The following is a 16,741-nucleotide window of genomic DNA, read 5'->3' as shown; positions in this document are numbered from 1 at the left end:
CACACACACACACACACACACACACACACATTAAAGATACTTTCAAAATAAAATCCTTTTACCCTCATTTCCCCTTTTCTTAATAATCATTTGAGTCTACCCGTTACATACAGAGGATTTTTGCATGTGTTTTTCCATTTGCAGTGTCCTGAGCTCTCAGGGCACCATACACATGGTTTCAGAGGAACTTTGGAAAACCATCTGCTGCTGCATTCAGAAATACAACTTTAAATTCTATCACCCAAGGAGTCGCCGCATAACTTCTGTGCAGAAACACCACCGTGTTCAAGCTCATGTCAAAGACACCAAAAGACAATGGAAACATGTTCTGTGGTCCAATGAGTCTGTGTTTCAGTTTGTTTTAGACTATTATAAGTGAAATGTGCTAAAGCAAGCACCTGTTGTGGAATGGGGCTGCATCAGTGCCTATGGCATGAGTATCATCGATGTAGAGGGATTTAATAGGATTTCAGAGAAACAAATGCTGTCATCAAGGAAACATCTTTTCCTGGAAAGCTGTTAAGAATTTTACCAGGACAATGCCAAGCTGAACTCTACATGTGTGGCCCCGATCTGGTTTGATCCCCCTGATAACATAACAACCAAACCTACAAAAGACAATATTTGCATCATATCAACTCAATACAAACATGAGTCCTTTGTGTCTTTTGTTTGTCTCCAAGTGTGACACCAAGAAGAAACTTGTCATTACTTGTGTTACTGTCATTTATCACTAATTCTAATTTTTGGTGACAGAACATTTGTAGCTTAATATGCATTATTATTATTATTATTTTAGGTTTAGGGTTAAGTTTGCATCCCCTTAATGTACAGGCAATTTCAATGTAAAATAAACTCTAAACCTAAATAATAAAAATGCACATTCAGCTATTATACGTGTGTTTTCATCATCAGAAGTAACAAAAATTGTCAAGGAATGGATATAAAAAATCCATTATGATAATGGAAATAATGAGTGCAAAATGTTGCATCGCCCTTGATAAATACATTTTTAACTTAATTAATTTTGCATGAAGGAACATTTGTACTAACTCATTGTGTATCAAAAATTGTGTTATGCAAGTGTATATTCCGTGATATCTCACACTTATGCATTGTGACACTCGTTATGGTTTGGGGATAAAAGTGGTGCATTAAGGCCATGCTTTTCCATGTAGGCTGTGTATTGTGACACAAATACATGTTTGCTTTTTAAGAGGGGATTAAGTTGTTGCAAATGCAGAATTGACAAAGTTCAGTGGAACATCACATGTGTTAGGAGGTATGTAGGTTATTTTTGTGCCATAAATTGGGGACTTGTTTATGTGTCACAGGTTTAGAGCCCATTAACCCATGTCCCTGCTGAAATTTGTTGCTAACGAGAAACATAATGGTGTATGACGATACGTCAAATGACGGCATCTCTTGAGGAATCAGGTCTGAGTCAAATGAATCTAAATGAGGCCTAACACCTCAGATAAGGGGAGAATGTCCCAGAGATGTTGCTCATCAAAGAGACATTTGAATGATACGAAACAAAGATATCTGAGCTATTCTCTCTGATGAAGACCATCTTAGGTAAGTAGAGAGCTCAATTGTGGGTCAAATAACCGTTTGCAGACAAAATGTTATTTTTCTTTCATAATCTTAGAGCTTTCTTTCAGTAATGACAAAATAATCTTTTTATTTCTAATTGATGTGTTTGTTAATCTGAGTGACAGATATTTAACTAAGTTTTATTAAGATTTCACATTTTATTCTACAACATAAATGAGTTAAGGTGGATTTCTTTAGTTTACTTTTATATGTATGAACTTTAGCTCATGTTTGTTCTATTTCACAGCTACAAAATGCAGAATCTGACTGAACTTCCATTTAATGCAACTTCACCCAGAAGCCTCTCTGTGATCATCAAGGTTTGTGTAGTTATCCCCTTTTTCTGCATCTTCCTTTGCTGCATTGCTGTCATGCTGCACATCTTTGCATCTCACAGCCAGTTCCTGGACACCTCACGTTACATCCTCTTTGCCTCTATGCTGATCAATGATACTGTGCAGCTCCTCTTCTCTGTGTTACTCTTCCTTTTGGTCATGGCTCAGGTCAAATTTGCTCTTGTCTACTGTTTTCCTTTGTTGTTCATATCTACTGCCACTTTCCAGAACACTCCCTTAATCCTGGCTACCATGTCACTGGAGCGTTATGTTGCCATCATTTACCCCCTGCAGTGTCCACCTGCCTGGCGCTCAGATCGTATCTGGATCATTATTCTGTCTCTGTGGGTTCTCAGCTGTATCTTCCCTATCGTTGAGTACTCCATAGGGCAACAAAACCCTTCTGTGAATATCTTCTCAACCTCTGTGGTTTGCAAGCCTGCCATTGTCAACTCATCTCCAAAACAGACATTGTTTAAAGCTGTTGTAAACATACTCTGCTTTGCAGTAGTGGCCGTCATCATCCTCGTTACATATGTGAGAATCCTGCTGGAAACTAGGAAGCTGAGACAGAACCGGACATCTGTGAGCAAAGCCATGCACACTGTGCTGCTGCACGGCTTTCAGCTGTTGCTGTGCATGTTGGCCTTCACTATTCCCATCACTGAAAATCTCACAGTGCTACGTGCTAACTGGTTGCCAGAAGACATCTCTTATTTTAATTATTTTTGTTTCATCCTCATCCCACGTTTTCTCAGCCCTCTTATTTATGGTTTAAGGGATCAGAGTCTCAGGAGCTACATTTGGAAAACTTTGCTGCTCAAATAGAGTCAAACCCAGTGTCAGAAGCCTAATGCAGAACAACTTTTTTGCTTCTTCACTGAATGTCATTATTTATTCTACACTAGAACAAATGTTTTGTGTTGTTGTTATCTTCCTCCTGTTTATCCTGCTCATTATTGTTTATCTCATTTGCTTCAATACCTCAGTCTCCTCTGACGTCTGAAAGAGAAGATCAAAAGTTAGACATTTTGTTAGCAAAATGTTTTAATGTTAAAGCAAAAAAAAATCAACAAATGCAAATGTTTCATTCATTTGTGGTCAAATGATCAGATTCTTTTTTCAACCAGTCATTACACAAAATAGACGATAAAATACAAATTATGTATTTTTTTATGTATATTTGTGTTGTGTTATGTCATTGTGTCTTATTTTCCAATGTAATTTCACTATAACCAAACCTCTAACACCAGCACTTTAAAGAGATGGCCTGTTGAGGTACCGTTAAAAAAAAAGAAAAAATCACACTTTCTAGGAAAGTCTTCCTCATTTATTTTATTTTTTTTTATGTGCAACTTTTTCAGACAAATTCAGTCATTGAAAATGACACAGCATTGTGCTGTAAGTCTTTCAATGAAAAAATAACATTAATAAAATCAGAAACTTGTTGAATTACACTAAAACAGATTTCATTATTTTTTCCACACAACAGATGTTTTCCTTTGTCTTTGATAAGACAAGATGTAGGCTGTGCTAAAGACAGGATGATGAAGATTAAGTGGGTCCCAGTTTCATTAAATGAACAATTTAGAAAAACAAAATTGAAAGATTTTTATTGCTACAATTTCAATAATAAAAACTGAGTAGAATTATCACCTTTCTGACTGTTTCAACCTAAATATAAAAGTAGAATTCATGGCAGAGCTGCTGCATGGCATTGCATTAGATTGTACAGGTGTTCCTAATAAAGTGGCCAGTGAGTGAATATTTAGTTGAAAATGCAGAAACACAAGTGTGACAAATGAAGTGTGTATGTCCCATCTCTGGTATATTAAAAAAGGTATATTTAAAGTTTATTATTAGTAAAATATACTAATAATAAACTTTAAATATACCTTTGTACGCAATGAAAATGGCGAAGTTTGCCCCTCATGACTTAGATCAAAAACACGTATACGTAGGAAAGAATTCAGCAATAGACTTGTAAAGAGATTTTTAAAGATACAGTAGGAGAGAAGCTTAACAACTCTTGATTAAGTAAGATATATTTAAGCTTTTTCCTGTTACAATTTCCATCTCTTGATAGAGTAGGATATATTTTAGTAATAAACAAATAATCTCTCTCTCCATTTTGTGCCAGTTATCTATGTCCAGGTTGCATCAACTACTTTGTAAATTATTCCTATACTTAGGAGCAATATTATATACAAATGGGAACAAGGCCCTGAGACAGACTGGTGACCTGTCCAGGGGGGACTTATATCGCACAATGACAGCTGGGATAGGCTCCAACCCCCTTGCAACCCTATACAGGATAAGTGTTTGCAGATAATGGATCGATGGAGGAGAACTGCTGAAAGGAACATGATACAACAATCTACAGCCATATTGTCACAACTGGTTTTCCACTTTATTCTGAAATATGGGCGGTTTTGATCATAAAATCATGCCAGAAAACATTCCTGAGCTGCTAAAACAAAGTGAACCTCCGTGTCAGAGGCCACCTTGGACTGAACTGTCAAGCATAATGACAGAATGGATGCACAATTAAACAGGGAAGCTGCAGATTTTGAGAAGAATCGCTTTATATAAGCACATTGTACTGACCATGAGGATTCAGGAACTGCGTTAAACAAGCTACACTTTTCAAATATTTAACTGACACACATAATAATAAGATGTGGGCATTGCTGTTTAAGTGCTTTATTCAAATTAGCTCACAGGTTATGCAAATAATATCATTTTTATTATAATTAACTGAACATAACAATAATAACCATAAAATGTTATAATAAGATGTTATAATAAGATGTCTTATTCTTTGCTACTTTCCAATACGATTAGTGCTTATAACATAAAAATGAACCAAAAACAAACTTTTCGTAGCAATATTTGACTTTTCTCATTTCTTTTCCCGCACAGCTCCATTTGTGCATCTTGGTTGTTGTACAGAGTTTTCTCCGGCAGGTGTCACTGTGACTCCAAACTCAAAATAAATCTCCCCACTTGCCCACTTAGTTTAAAAGTTAAGTCTATTTTAGAAGGAACACATAAATAATGAATCAATATGTGTATAATGTATTTTCATTGCAAACCTGAAAGTGTAACCTATTTAATGAGAAAAGGACTGAACTGTTGTTATTAAAGAGCAAATTGAACAGTCGGCTGTGACCAGAGACTAATTGATCTGTCAAGAGTCCAGGCTGCGGGCTGATCCCAGTGAAAGCCGATCCCAGATCTGAGGGAGTTCCCCGCAGACAGAGCCAGAGGCAAATCTGCAGTAACAGGGAGAAGAGCACAGACATACACTCAGTCCTTTCTCTATGCTGGAGATGAAGTGTCCTGCATGTGGCTACTTTAGTTGGGGTCTCCTGACTCTAGCTGTGGTCTCAGTGTGTTCAGCAGAAATCTATACGTCGCTTTTGAACGTAAAGCAGCTGATTGGTGTTGAACGGCAGCTGATCGAGTGTTTGAGGACATACATTGACCATGAGTTGGACAGGCTGGAGGACATCAAACGGTGAGTGGTGACACACTGGAGACGGACCGACACTTTTTCAGTTGTAGGTTGCAAATATGCACCACCAAGAGGTTTGTTTGTGGAGAATTACAGAAAAAATCAAATAATTCTCGGCTGTGCTTAAATTCTTCTCCTAATAGACAAAAACGAGGACGATGATGCACTGACCAAACACGGAGCTGCTCCCCAAAGGGATCAATCATAGAACAGTGATATTCAGACATCTTCAATAGATTTCAAGTGAGAAAACTAATCTCCACCCCATTTGTTGTTGTATTACGGACCAAAAAATTTCCAATCAGACATGAGTGTTTTCTTTGCCCCGTTATCCGTGTCTGAAGCCTAGTTATTTAAAAAGCTTTGCTCCAGGGTTCTAGTGGCTCAAAGGGAAATGACAGGCTGAAGTTAGGGACCATATCAAAAGTGCATGCAGCGTTCAACATTTCAGTCTACCTATTACATACACATGGGTTGGAGTAAAATAATGTACTTAAGAGGACTTGTAAGCTGTCACAGTACTTTCTTGTCCAAACCCATATTATTGACATCTAAGCATCCTCCCCAAATGGGCACAACCTTTAGAATTTGGAATTCAAAACATGACTTGTGGTCAAATAAGCTGTTTTAGCCTGCTTTTTTACCTAATGGTTTTGATACGTTTTGTCTGAGATTTGTCAGACCAACTGTTTTTTCATAAGGCCCGTCTCCTGCCACATTCACGGCCTTCAGATTTCTGATAAATAGCACACAACATGGCGAGTGGCTTGTTAAACCCTGTGTTTAGACAACAGCTGTGTAATAAAGACAGTTTTTGGGTAAAAACATACAATAATACAAATGATGTAAAAAAAAATAATTCTATAAAAAATGACAAATGGTTCTTCAAGTAAAGAATAACATCTGAAACTATAACATGATAATTACCAATATTGTCCAGTAGAGAAAAAAAATTATTATGCTTAGACTTTTTTCCATATTGCTGAAACATAATACAGTACTCAAATAAAGATCGCTGATGAGAACATTCTCCTCTCTGAACAGTATTTAAATCTACTGGGGTACCTGAAGGTACTCACTGTCTCATCTTTAGTTTTGTAACCACCATCTGTGATCTTTCATGCAGCTTTTACGCTAAAGTATCAGACCTGCACAGTGAACTTTACAAAGGCCCGGGGACTGCGACAGCAAACCCACTGGTAGCATTCACCCTGATCAAGCGGCTGCATTCGGAGTGGCTGAACGTCGTCTACAGCAATGAGGCCCTTGAGAACGCACAAGGTTGGCTCCCTGCCCACATCTGGTGTAGATAACCCCCCCAACCCCCCACCATTCTCTCTTCTGTCACCACCTAACCCCCCAGCTCACATTTTGGCCTTTCCTGCCCAGCCCTGAGGTCCAGTTTAAAGAAGAAAGAAGCTGATCTGCCCAAACTGGAAGACCTCCAGGGGGCTGCTCATGGGCTGATGAGGCTGCAGGACGTGTATGCTCTCCAAGTAGGAAGCCTCGTGATGGGTCGATTCCAAAGAGTCACCAATGGAAAGCCTTTTGATATCTACATGCCTGCTGTGTCTGTCCCACTGTCCGGTGATGACTGCTTTCTGGTTGGAAAGGTGCACAAATCACTATTTACTTTTATTGTTTCTTTGCATTGTGTTGAGGTAATTATACCTAAAGTATCAAAAGTACAATACACTACAAAAAATGGCCTCTGTGATTGTATGTTACTTTACATTTTACCTAGCACTTTATTGTTGTAGCTGGCTGATAGGGAGATTTAACCTGCCACAGTAAATCTGTGGCGTGGCGATTTCATATTTTTTGTACCTTTGTTTTTTTTTAGAGAAAAACAAAAAAGGATAATATTAGTAACAGATATCTGTAATGTGCATGTAGGGTCTAAAAAGACACAACTTTATAGTAACAGGTCCCCGTTGTTCCCACGGTTTAATCTTCAACAATGTATTTAATTTTTTATGATCTTAAACTGCATAGGAAATAATGTAGCAGCTTTAGCTTATGAGTCTATCTTCCTCCTGAGTCAATTTACTGCATAAAATAAGCTACCAGTGCTCATATAAAGAAATAAAAATAAAAGCCATTTGGATTATGTTGCTATGAAAACTTAGTTCACTTAAGAAGATCTTGTTCCATAGGCCTGTCAGTCATTGTGGGGTGGGAATCCAGACTGTCTGCCTGAAAAAAAAATGGAAGTCTTCCCATTGCGTGTCTGGCAGTCCATTTTGTATATTACTCTACACAAGTAGAAGAACAGAAAAACAAGGTTTCCCCACAATGCATTCCCCTGCTTATGTACAGTGGGATGTATAAGGGGCAGGATGGTGTGTGGGAGAGACATTCTCTTGTATGGAAAAGACACTGTCTCATGCACCAGATGTGCTTTAAGCAAAGAGTGAAGCCTTTATTTCTACACAGCTGGAAATCTGAAAGAAAATCTGTAAAAAAAAAAAAAAAAGCCACATGCCGTCCTGTTTGTATGTGGCTGGTGTCAGGCCAGTAGTCAGCACCTAAATAATCAAATCAAACCCAATTTAAAAGGGGTTTTAAAATGGCTAAAGCACAAACTACTCCGTGCTAAAGACTTCTCAATCTAATAATACTGCTTAAGATGTTTCTTGCAAAGCAAACATGTTAAACTCCGTGTCTTTATCCACGTTGTTCTCAACTGAGGAGCCAGACATGTGTAACTTTTAAAATTATCTTTTTGCAAAAATGTCTAATTATTTGCTGGTTTCTATTTTTCAAAAGTGTGAATTTGCCCTATAAAAGGCCAAATGAAAAGTGTCAGATACAACCAACCATTCACAAAAGCTCCTAAATTTAAGGCTTTGATATTTGGTCCTCCAGTCCTATGACTGAACACTGATTACTCTAGTGACAAATACTATTTGCCACAGGTGGCCTACGAGCAGGAAGACTACTACCACTCGGTGAAGTGGCTGGAGGAGTCGGTGCATCTCTTCCGAGGAGCAGGAGGCAAGTGGAGCCCTGAGAATGAGGGGACTTTAGAGGATGCTTTGGACCACCTGGCCTTCTCTCACTTCAAAGTAGGTAGAAGAACACATAGGAAATGCTGATGATTGATGACTGGCACTGCCCTATAATCTTTTTCATTGTTTCAGACAGGAAATGTCTCCTACGCTCTGAGTCTGTCTCAGGAGTTACTGCATTATGGTAAATATGTTCAATCAAATTGTCCCTCGTCCTTAATCATTTATGTGCTGCATCCCCGATTAATCCTCAGTACTGGTTGCCTCAGTGAACAGGGCCCCATTCTTTGTATGTGGTTTAACAGATCCAAGATCAAATAATGATATACTTATCCTGGATCTGGTTATGTCAGTTCTTCAAACACATTTGTGAATTGGATTAGAAACGCTGGATTTTATTATCTTGAATAACTGCGCAAGGTCACTCACTAAACAACAGTGCATTAACAGTTAGAGGACTTCTGGGTCCAACAGCTTTTAAATCTGAGATTTTATCTCTTTTTACACTGACTAAGCTCAACATCACTTTGGAAGAACCAACACATCTGGGATCATGCTAAATTTCTGGTTATTGTCCAACTAACCTGTCAACCCACATATGAAGAATAGAGCCTAAGATGACCTCCCTCTCCATTTACCTGTTTCTCCTAAGATCCAATGAATAGAAGAGTTTTGCAGAATGTTGAGAAATATGAGAAACTGCTGTTTGCTGCTACTCCACCCAGGGGCGATGGTTTGAAGAGACCTACGTCCAATCATTTAAGGACCAGGGACACTTATGAGCGACTCTGCCAGACCCAAGGCTCTCAGGTATTCATCACTCGTCAGAAAATTACTTTGAAGGGATCTGAGCTAAGATAATACAATGCCCAGATTTTCCTTAAACATCTGTGATAAGTAGAACTACTGTTTTGTCATTTTCAACTTCAAGATATCAAGATGCAAGTTTGTTTTGTTTTATTTTCTATAAAAGACTTAAGTGGGGACTGTACCATTGTAATAAAAATAAAATAATTCTTGCTTGGATGATGTTAATGGACATCTGTTTCTCCTAACAGCCAGTGCATTTTGAAAACCCCAGACTTTTCTGCGATTACTTCACCAACAACAGTCCTTGGCTGTTTCTGCTGCCAATAAGACGTGAAGTGCTGAGCATGCAGCCGTATGTGGTTCTTTACCACAATTTCATCACTGACACAGAGGCTGAAGACATCAAGAGACTTGCCCAACCAGGGGTAAGTGCTACCACTGCGCATTTTCCTCATCACTTGTGGGTGAAATAAACCAATGTCTCTTGAATGTGTCTGCTTTTTAGGAACATATTTTTATAATTAACATCATGCTTTTTGTTTTTACTTAATCCAGTTGTATATTCAAATAGTTTTGTAATTCAACGTGTTGTTTCTCCACATGGGATCCACAAAAAGAGGTGCTGCAAAGTCTTTTTGACAATAGCAGGAACAAGAGATTTTGCTTAAGTTTGCTCAAATCAACAAATGGAATAAAACATGTTTAGACATGAAGTTGTTGTGACCCCCATTTGTAAAAAAGATTGTTTCACTAGCCAAAACCCGAAATACTGGTTTTTACTTGTCCATCCCTAAACTGTTAGTTTTGCTCGTTTAGCCCAGGAGATCAGAGGCCCCAGGGGCCAGATCCCAGACCTCTGAAGTTAATGTTACTGTACTGTACACATTTCTTGTTTGTTGGAGCTCAGCTCTAACCGCAAACACATGCAAAGAAACCATAAATGGATGCAAAATTACTGAAAACAGATCCAAAACTAATGTAAAATTACTGCATACAAACTCAAAACAAATGCAGGGTGGGTGGGGGTTAGGTGGGGCCCTTGGCTGCATTTTTTCATATGTCCATGGTTTTAGGTCACAGAAATCTTCATCATCCCAGATGCTTGCTTTCCATTATTGGGATTAAAAATGTAACCAAATTGTCAGTGTTTGATGTCAGTGAGTGAAACTTTCTTATTCCAACAGATTGAGATGTATTTCATGGCCACTAGTGGACATCTTATTTAATTTCTGTCTTTTCATAAACTACCTAAGAAGCAACACTGTACAGTTTACATGTATTCAAGTGCAAAGTTTTTCTTTCTTTTTTCTTCACAGCTTTTTCTGTGCTCCACAACTGAAAAATCTTTATTTAAGTATTTGTCTTTCTACTATGTAACAGTTGTAGTCACTGCAGTTTTTCTGAAAAATGTCTTTAAATAAAACTATTTGCAGCCTCTTTGTAAAAGGCTAAATTGTAAGTATAAACTACCAAATTAGCTCCACCCTAAAGCAATACACCAGTAAAATAGTGCCTACAAACGAATGCATTAATAATAAAGGTCTAATAATTTCAGATAAATGATAGAGTAACAATCTAGATGGTGCTACCTTCTTCTGGCTTTGAATGCACTGACTGCATTGAATGCATTTTTCTCTAAACATATTACATTCACATATTACTTGATTATGTGCTGGGTTGTGGGGCTCGCTGGCTGCTTGGGTTGTGGCCAGCTGTGAACTTTGTCCTATTGGAAAGATCCCGGGAAGAACCTATAGACAAAGAGCTGGTCTGCTTCCAAATATCTAGAAAGGCTTAAAGGAATGAAGGATACATTACTATGAAAACTTGGCTTGATGCCCTAAACTGCCCCTGCTGAGCTTCTATCCAAACACAAAGTTGCTTCTTCTTTTTTCCCTCTTTTTTTGGGCAACGAAACATGTAATTGAGTTCCTATAGTTTCTGTGGGGTTTTGGCATTGTTTAATGACTTTTCCATCCTTTGCTAAGATGGAAACCCCTGTACTTATTTCACCATTATGTCATCTTGTGGGTCTATTGAAAATATGCCTGGGACAGGGTATTAGTTTGGATTCACTAATCATGAGGAGGAGGAAAACAGTTCTTATTTGGGTCAACAAATCTGTTTATGTATTGTGAATTATTCATTGTTATTGTGTGAAATAGTTAGTTGTCTTAGTTTTTAGCAGTCTCATTCTTGTTTTTTGTAAGAACTTTAGTGTTGAAAAAAGTAATGTGGTCATACAAGTGTGGATGTCATCAGGCATTTGGTCTGCAAAATGTATCCAAAATATTGTGGTAGTCTGCTGCTTGGAACATTCTGAGAGTTTATGTACACGCTGCATGAAAAACGTGCATGAAATAAGCAGAATGTGGTGTTACCATTCTATAGTACAAATAAATGACATGCTCAGTATTAAGGCAGCTTCGACTTACAGGAATCACGACTGCGTTGTCATCACCCAGTCAGGGAATAGGAATAGAAACTGCAGCTGCTTTGTCATTGTCCAGCCGGAGAACGTGAGCAAGAACATGAACTGCAATTGAGTTGTCCTTTTGACCAGCTGGGGAAAGGGAGCAGATGGACCATAAGCTGGCCTCTGGCCTTTGGAGTGAGCTTGGATGTGGGTGTTGGCTGAGCCGTGGGCAGGGTCAGTTGTGAGATTGTTGACTGAACAGTGGGCAGAAACAGGCATTGGAGCTTAGCCGGGTTATCCAGGTGGTGGCATGGTGAGTGCAGACTCTGGCAAGGTGAGGGACCCTGAAAGGGATGTGGTATGAGGAGTCTCTAGAGGTGGGCCTGGCATGGTGTGAGCAGACACTGGAGGTGGGACTGGCATGGCATGAGACCCTTGAGGTGACGAGGCATTAGACTCATGGTCGTGGGGGTCTGTGGCTTGGGAGTGCTCAGGGTATCTGGTTTAGACTAAGGTTCGTGTTTTTGTTGAATAGCCTTTAAATATCATGGGTCAATTGGCCATCTGACACTGTGAGTACCAATTAATAATAACACAAACATAAGATTCTGTCCTCTGTCTTTAACAACAAGTTGAGACGATCAGTGGTGGCAGCTGGAGAGAAACAAGCAACAGCGGACTATCGCATCAGCAAGAGGTACAAATACTTATATCGTGTAGTTTTTGTTAGAAATTATGAGATTGGTGTTAGCTTTTTTAGAAGGCTAGTCATGGTAAAATAAAAATCATATGCATTTAAAGGAGAAATCACTTATGAATATGTTTTATTTCTAGTGCATGGCTGAAGGGCTCAGCACACTCCATTGTTGGGAAACTGGACTTGAAGATCTCCATGCTCACTGGGCTGAATGTAAAGCATCCATATGGCGAGTACCTCCAAGTGGTGAATTATGGGATTGGTGGCCATTATGAGCCTCACTTCGACCATGCTACAGTAAGTTGATGGCCCGTCTTATAATACACCTGATAGACTGTGCTCACATCTCTGCTGCTTTCTAATGTCCGTCTACATTTCTTTACCTCCAGTCACCTTCGAGTCCTGTGTTCAAGCTAAAAACTGGGAATCGAGTGGCAACTTTTATGATATATGTGAGTGAAGTCATACCTAAAAATCTTCAGACTCTGTGCAGCCTTGACAGCAGCCAGACGTTCTTGGGCAGGTCCCTGTTTGCTGTTCCAAAATCTAAATTAAAAACAAGGAGGTCAGGCCTTTGCCATGAGTGCTGAAAGAGAGACGTTCTGGATCTGGATTCAGGATCTGACATCAATGCATAAATTACACTTTTATTTATTTAATAACTTGAAACAAACTTAAACTAAGTTCTAGTTTTGTCTCATATAATCATTCATAGAAACGTTTAAGAGCCTTTAACTGACAAACATATTATTGCTATTGTTAATATAACAATACAATATGAAGATTTAAATAAAATTGTATAGTGATGTCCAAAGTTATAGCCTTTCATGAGCCTTTGAAAAGCAGACAAAGTGCCTTTTTCATAACATGAGCACATAAACACAAGACACCACTCAGAAGGAATGTGTCTTTTCCACAGCTCAGCCCTGTTGAAGCAGGTGGCTCCACGGCCTTTATCTACGCCAACTTCAGCGTTCCTGTCGTGGAGGTAAACACACTCTGAATGTCTAAGAGGAGCTGAATTTTGTCTTTGTGTGATTTATTCCCCATCTTATTTTGCCTCCCTCACATCCTCTGAAGCAGCTGTTGAAATGCTAAAAGGTCAGATCAGAGCAGAAACAACAGACATTAAATTTTATTTAACTACAATACTCCTACTGTATAGTTGAAACTTATATATGAGCTAAATCATATAATTTATCTGGCTATGGAATTCAAACTCACCATTAACAAGGCACTGTTTAGATTTTAAATTAGAACAACATTATAGAATTGGTGAAGTTCCTCTTTTAATTAATATAATAAATAATGAAAACAATAGTTGCAACTTTAGTTTAAAGCATGCAATTTCCATTTGTACATATTATATTTTATAAGTGCTGCGTCTTCTTACTTCTCATATAACAGAAAGCTGCGATCTTCTGGTGGAATCTTCGCAGAAATGGTCAAGGAGATGAAGACACCCTGCATGCTGGCTGCCCTGTGCTCATTGGAGACAAATGGGGTAAAATAAAATCAGATTCAGGGTATAATGTCATGAAACAGACAATAGGAGCCTAAAGGTGATGAATATATGTGACAGAAAGCCTCAGCACCTAATATTCATTTTTCTTTTCCAGTGCTCCTGTTATACAGCAGCTAATGTGAGACAGTTAGTTCACATCTGTGCTGCGTTATGCATTTAGAGATGTTACAGAGTCATTCAGATACCTTGGAAGCTAAACATCTGCTGCTGGTTGGCCCAGACCTTTAAAATCCCAATGCTAAAATGTGTGTCAGGGACCCAGTTGAACTAACAGATGGACATTAATCATCGCACAGCAGCTGCAGAATCATCGGGTAGCTGTGTTGTTCTTAGCAGCCATATGCATGATGTATTTCACATAACCATCCAAAAGTTTAAAAAGGGGAGGTCAAACTTTTAACTATGCTGCTTTTATGCCTTAAAGATATTGAAGCAAAGTTTGGATCTTTTGGTGTGTTCCAGTGGCAAACAAATGGATCCATGAGTACGGCCAAGAGTTCCAACATCGCTGCAGCCTGAATCCTGATGAGTGAGGATGTGGAGCATAAGCTGGGTTTCTCTGGAGTTAAAGCATCAGCCTCTGCAGTACAGTTGAGAGGCACACTTGCAGGTGGTGAGATAGAGGCAGCCAGAAAGTGACCACATATGCAGGGGAGGTGAGAGCCATGGAGGGACAGTCTTAGACTGTGACTGGACCTCAGGACCCCCAGGGAGCCTGGAGCATATAGTGGACTCTACTGCAGTGGACATGGATAATGCAAAGTTGAGAGGCTGTGTAGAAGACATTTGCCTCTAGAGAATATAAGCTCTCTTGTTTAAGAAATAAATGCTGCTTTTGGATTTAAATATTAAACACATTTTTTTTTGCTTCCATAAAGAACTGGAACAAGCAGATGTGTGTGACCTTTACACATTGTAGAAAGAAAGAATTGTTTGACTAGGATTAACCTCTGTGTCACAAAGGCAGGCTGTTCATGTTTCCCCATTCAGCTGATACATTGTAGATTATCAACTAAGATTTTGGTTGAAGTTCTTCCATGTTTGGTCATCTCTCAGTTCTGTGCTGCAGTTCAAACTGGTAACTCTGACTCCGACTATGACTCAAGTACGCCACTCACTGTGCGTGTGCCTGTTTATTCCGAGCTAACTGAACGATGTGGTCATTGCAACCTCTGATGGGAGAACCTTTTTTGGTTGGATGTAACTGACTGTCTAATGGAACTGATGAACCAGCTCTGTCAGCGTCATATTGAGCTCCAAAGGCTGATTGTCATTAATCTCACTAATCTACTGGCCATGTGACTGGGAACCGGCCTGCTCCAGACATACAGTACTCTTTATAACATTTTTATGATTTTTAAGATGCAGTGTTTTTCTAACCCAATAAAACCTTCCCTTGCCCTTAATATGATGCAGTTTGTAGCTCACTGCAGCGTTGGAAAAATGACACACCATCAAGATACGCAGTCACACAAAGCAAATAGTACCATGTGCGGCTGTAGCTCAGTTTGTAATGCAGTCGTCCACGTACCACAGGGTCAGTGGTTCTGACTATGTGGCTGGTCCTGGCTATATGTCCTTGGGCGAGACACTGAACTCCAAGGTGCTGTGTGTGTGTGAATAGGTGAATGAGAAGCAACATTGTAAAGCACTTTGGATAAAAATCGCTAAATAAGTGGCCATTTATGATTACTACCAACTAGCTATGTACGGGAGGCCTATTGCACATTCATGTGTGCACCCTAAACAGCAGAAGTATATGACTAATTCATAGGTTTACACTGCTACTGTTTTTATCAGAATCAGCTTTATTTGCCAAGTATGCTAACACATACAAAGCATTTTCTTTAGTCATTGGTACAGTAGCCCTCCTAGACATAACAACACAGACAATGTAACAATGACAATTACAGACAAAAACCCTAGATAAAGCATTTCTGAAAAGAAAATGGCCTGTGAATGCAATGCTGAAAAAAGCTGAACTGTTTTTGCTGAGATGGCTGAAATGAAATGTCGCTTCCTTTATACTGATGTGGTCAACTTTAAAGCCAGTTAGCCTTAAACACTTCAAAGGGAATTATGTGATGTCATTGGTCATGATGTAATTTTTACAAGTATAAAGTATTAAAAAGTATAAAAAAGAAATTTAAAAGGCTGTAATCAAGCAATAATATCCTTTATCTAGCTAAAAGTATGCCGAAGCAGTTACGCCCAAAAATGTAAGAAAAATGGAAGTCATAATAAAGATTAGTCTTATCTACTGTGAATGACTAACACAGCGAGGGAAGATAAACAAAGGTAGACCCAGGTGCCTGTTTGTGGAAGTTTCAACACAATTACTTATGTGTTTAAAGTGCAGTGTGTGTGTTTCAATCTGTCAGCAAGATACTACCTTCCTATCCTTACTTACTGTGTCCTGTTAGTGAGGAAGCTGGTGATCCAAGGACAGATGGAGAGGGATACATACAGTAGATCTGGGAGAGCTCGGAGGAAAGTTGGTTTTTTGGTGTTGAATGCTGAGCTAAATGCCTTGGAAGTCTTTAAAATGTCAGTTTCTAAAGAGAATTAAAATCAATTGTCTTGTTAGTGAGTAGTGTTGTTGTAATGGAAAGATAAATGTTTCCCTCTACTGGTGATGTAAGGAAGGCAGCATACAGGTAGAGAAATTGCATTACAATGGACTTGCAAGAGTGTTTGTGCGTCTGAACAGGAAAAAAAGTATACCTCAAAATTAAATGAATTAAAAGCTCAAATAAATGGTTTATAATGTGTACTTTAATCAGACATTGTTTTTAATTAAATGGTTTTAATATATATTATAGCTCATTCGATGA

General features: G+C 38.8%; 2 protein-coding genes across 2 annotated transcripts; both read left to right on the top strand.

The window, feature by feature from the left end:
- Positions 1-1,850: 1,850 nt before the first annotated feature.
- LOC137129517 (odorant receptor 131-2-like) lies at positions 1,851-2,759 on the top strand. The gene has a single exon (XM_067508755.1). The coding sequence runs from the start codon at positions 1,851-1,853 to the stop codon at positions 2,757-2,759; it is 909 nt and encodes a 302-aa protein (XP_067364856.1).
- Positions 2,760-5,186: 2,427 nt separating this feature from the next.
- On the top strand, positions 5,187-16,648 carry p4ha3 (prolyl 4-hydroxylase, alpha polypeptide III). The gene is made up of 13 exons (XM_067508616.1): positions 5,187-5,451; positions 6,575-6,729; positions 6,838-7,061; positions 8,367-8,516; positions 8,592-8,643; positions 9,112-9,269; positions 9,518-9,694; positions 12,318-12,382; positions 12,520-12,679; positions 12,772-12,834; positions 13,302-13,370; positions 13,790-13,886; positions 14,370-16,648. The coding sequence occupies exons 1-13, from the start codon at positions 5,255-5,257 to the stop codon at positions 14,438-14,440; spliced, it is 1,638 nt and encodes a 545-aa protein (XP_067364717.1). The 5' UTR covers positions 5,187-5,254; the 3' UTR covers positions 14,441-16,648.
- The last annotated feature ends 93 nt before the right edge of the window (positions 16,649-16,741 follow it).

This window comes from Channa argus, chromosome 6 (assembly GCF_033026475.1).
Source record: "Channa argus isolate prfri chromosome 6, Channa argus male v1.0, whole genome shotgun sequence".
NCBI lineage: Eukaryota > Metazoa > Chordata > Actinopteri > Anabantiformes > Channidae > Channa > Channa argus.
The sequence above is the reverse complement of the archived record's forward strand: the minus strand, read 5'-3'. Positions and strand labels throughout refer to the sequence as shown.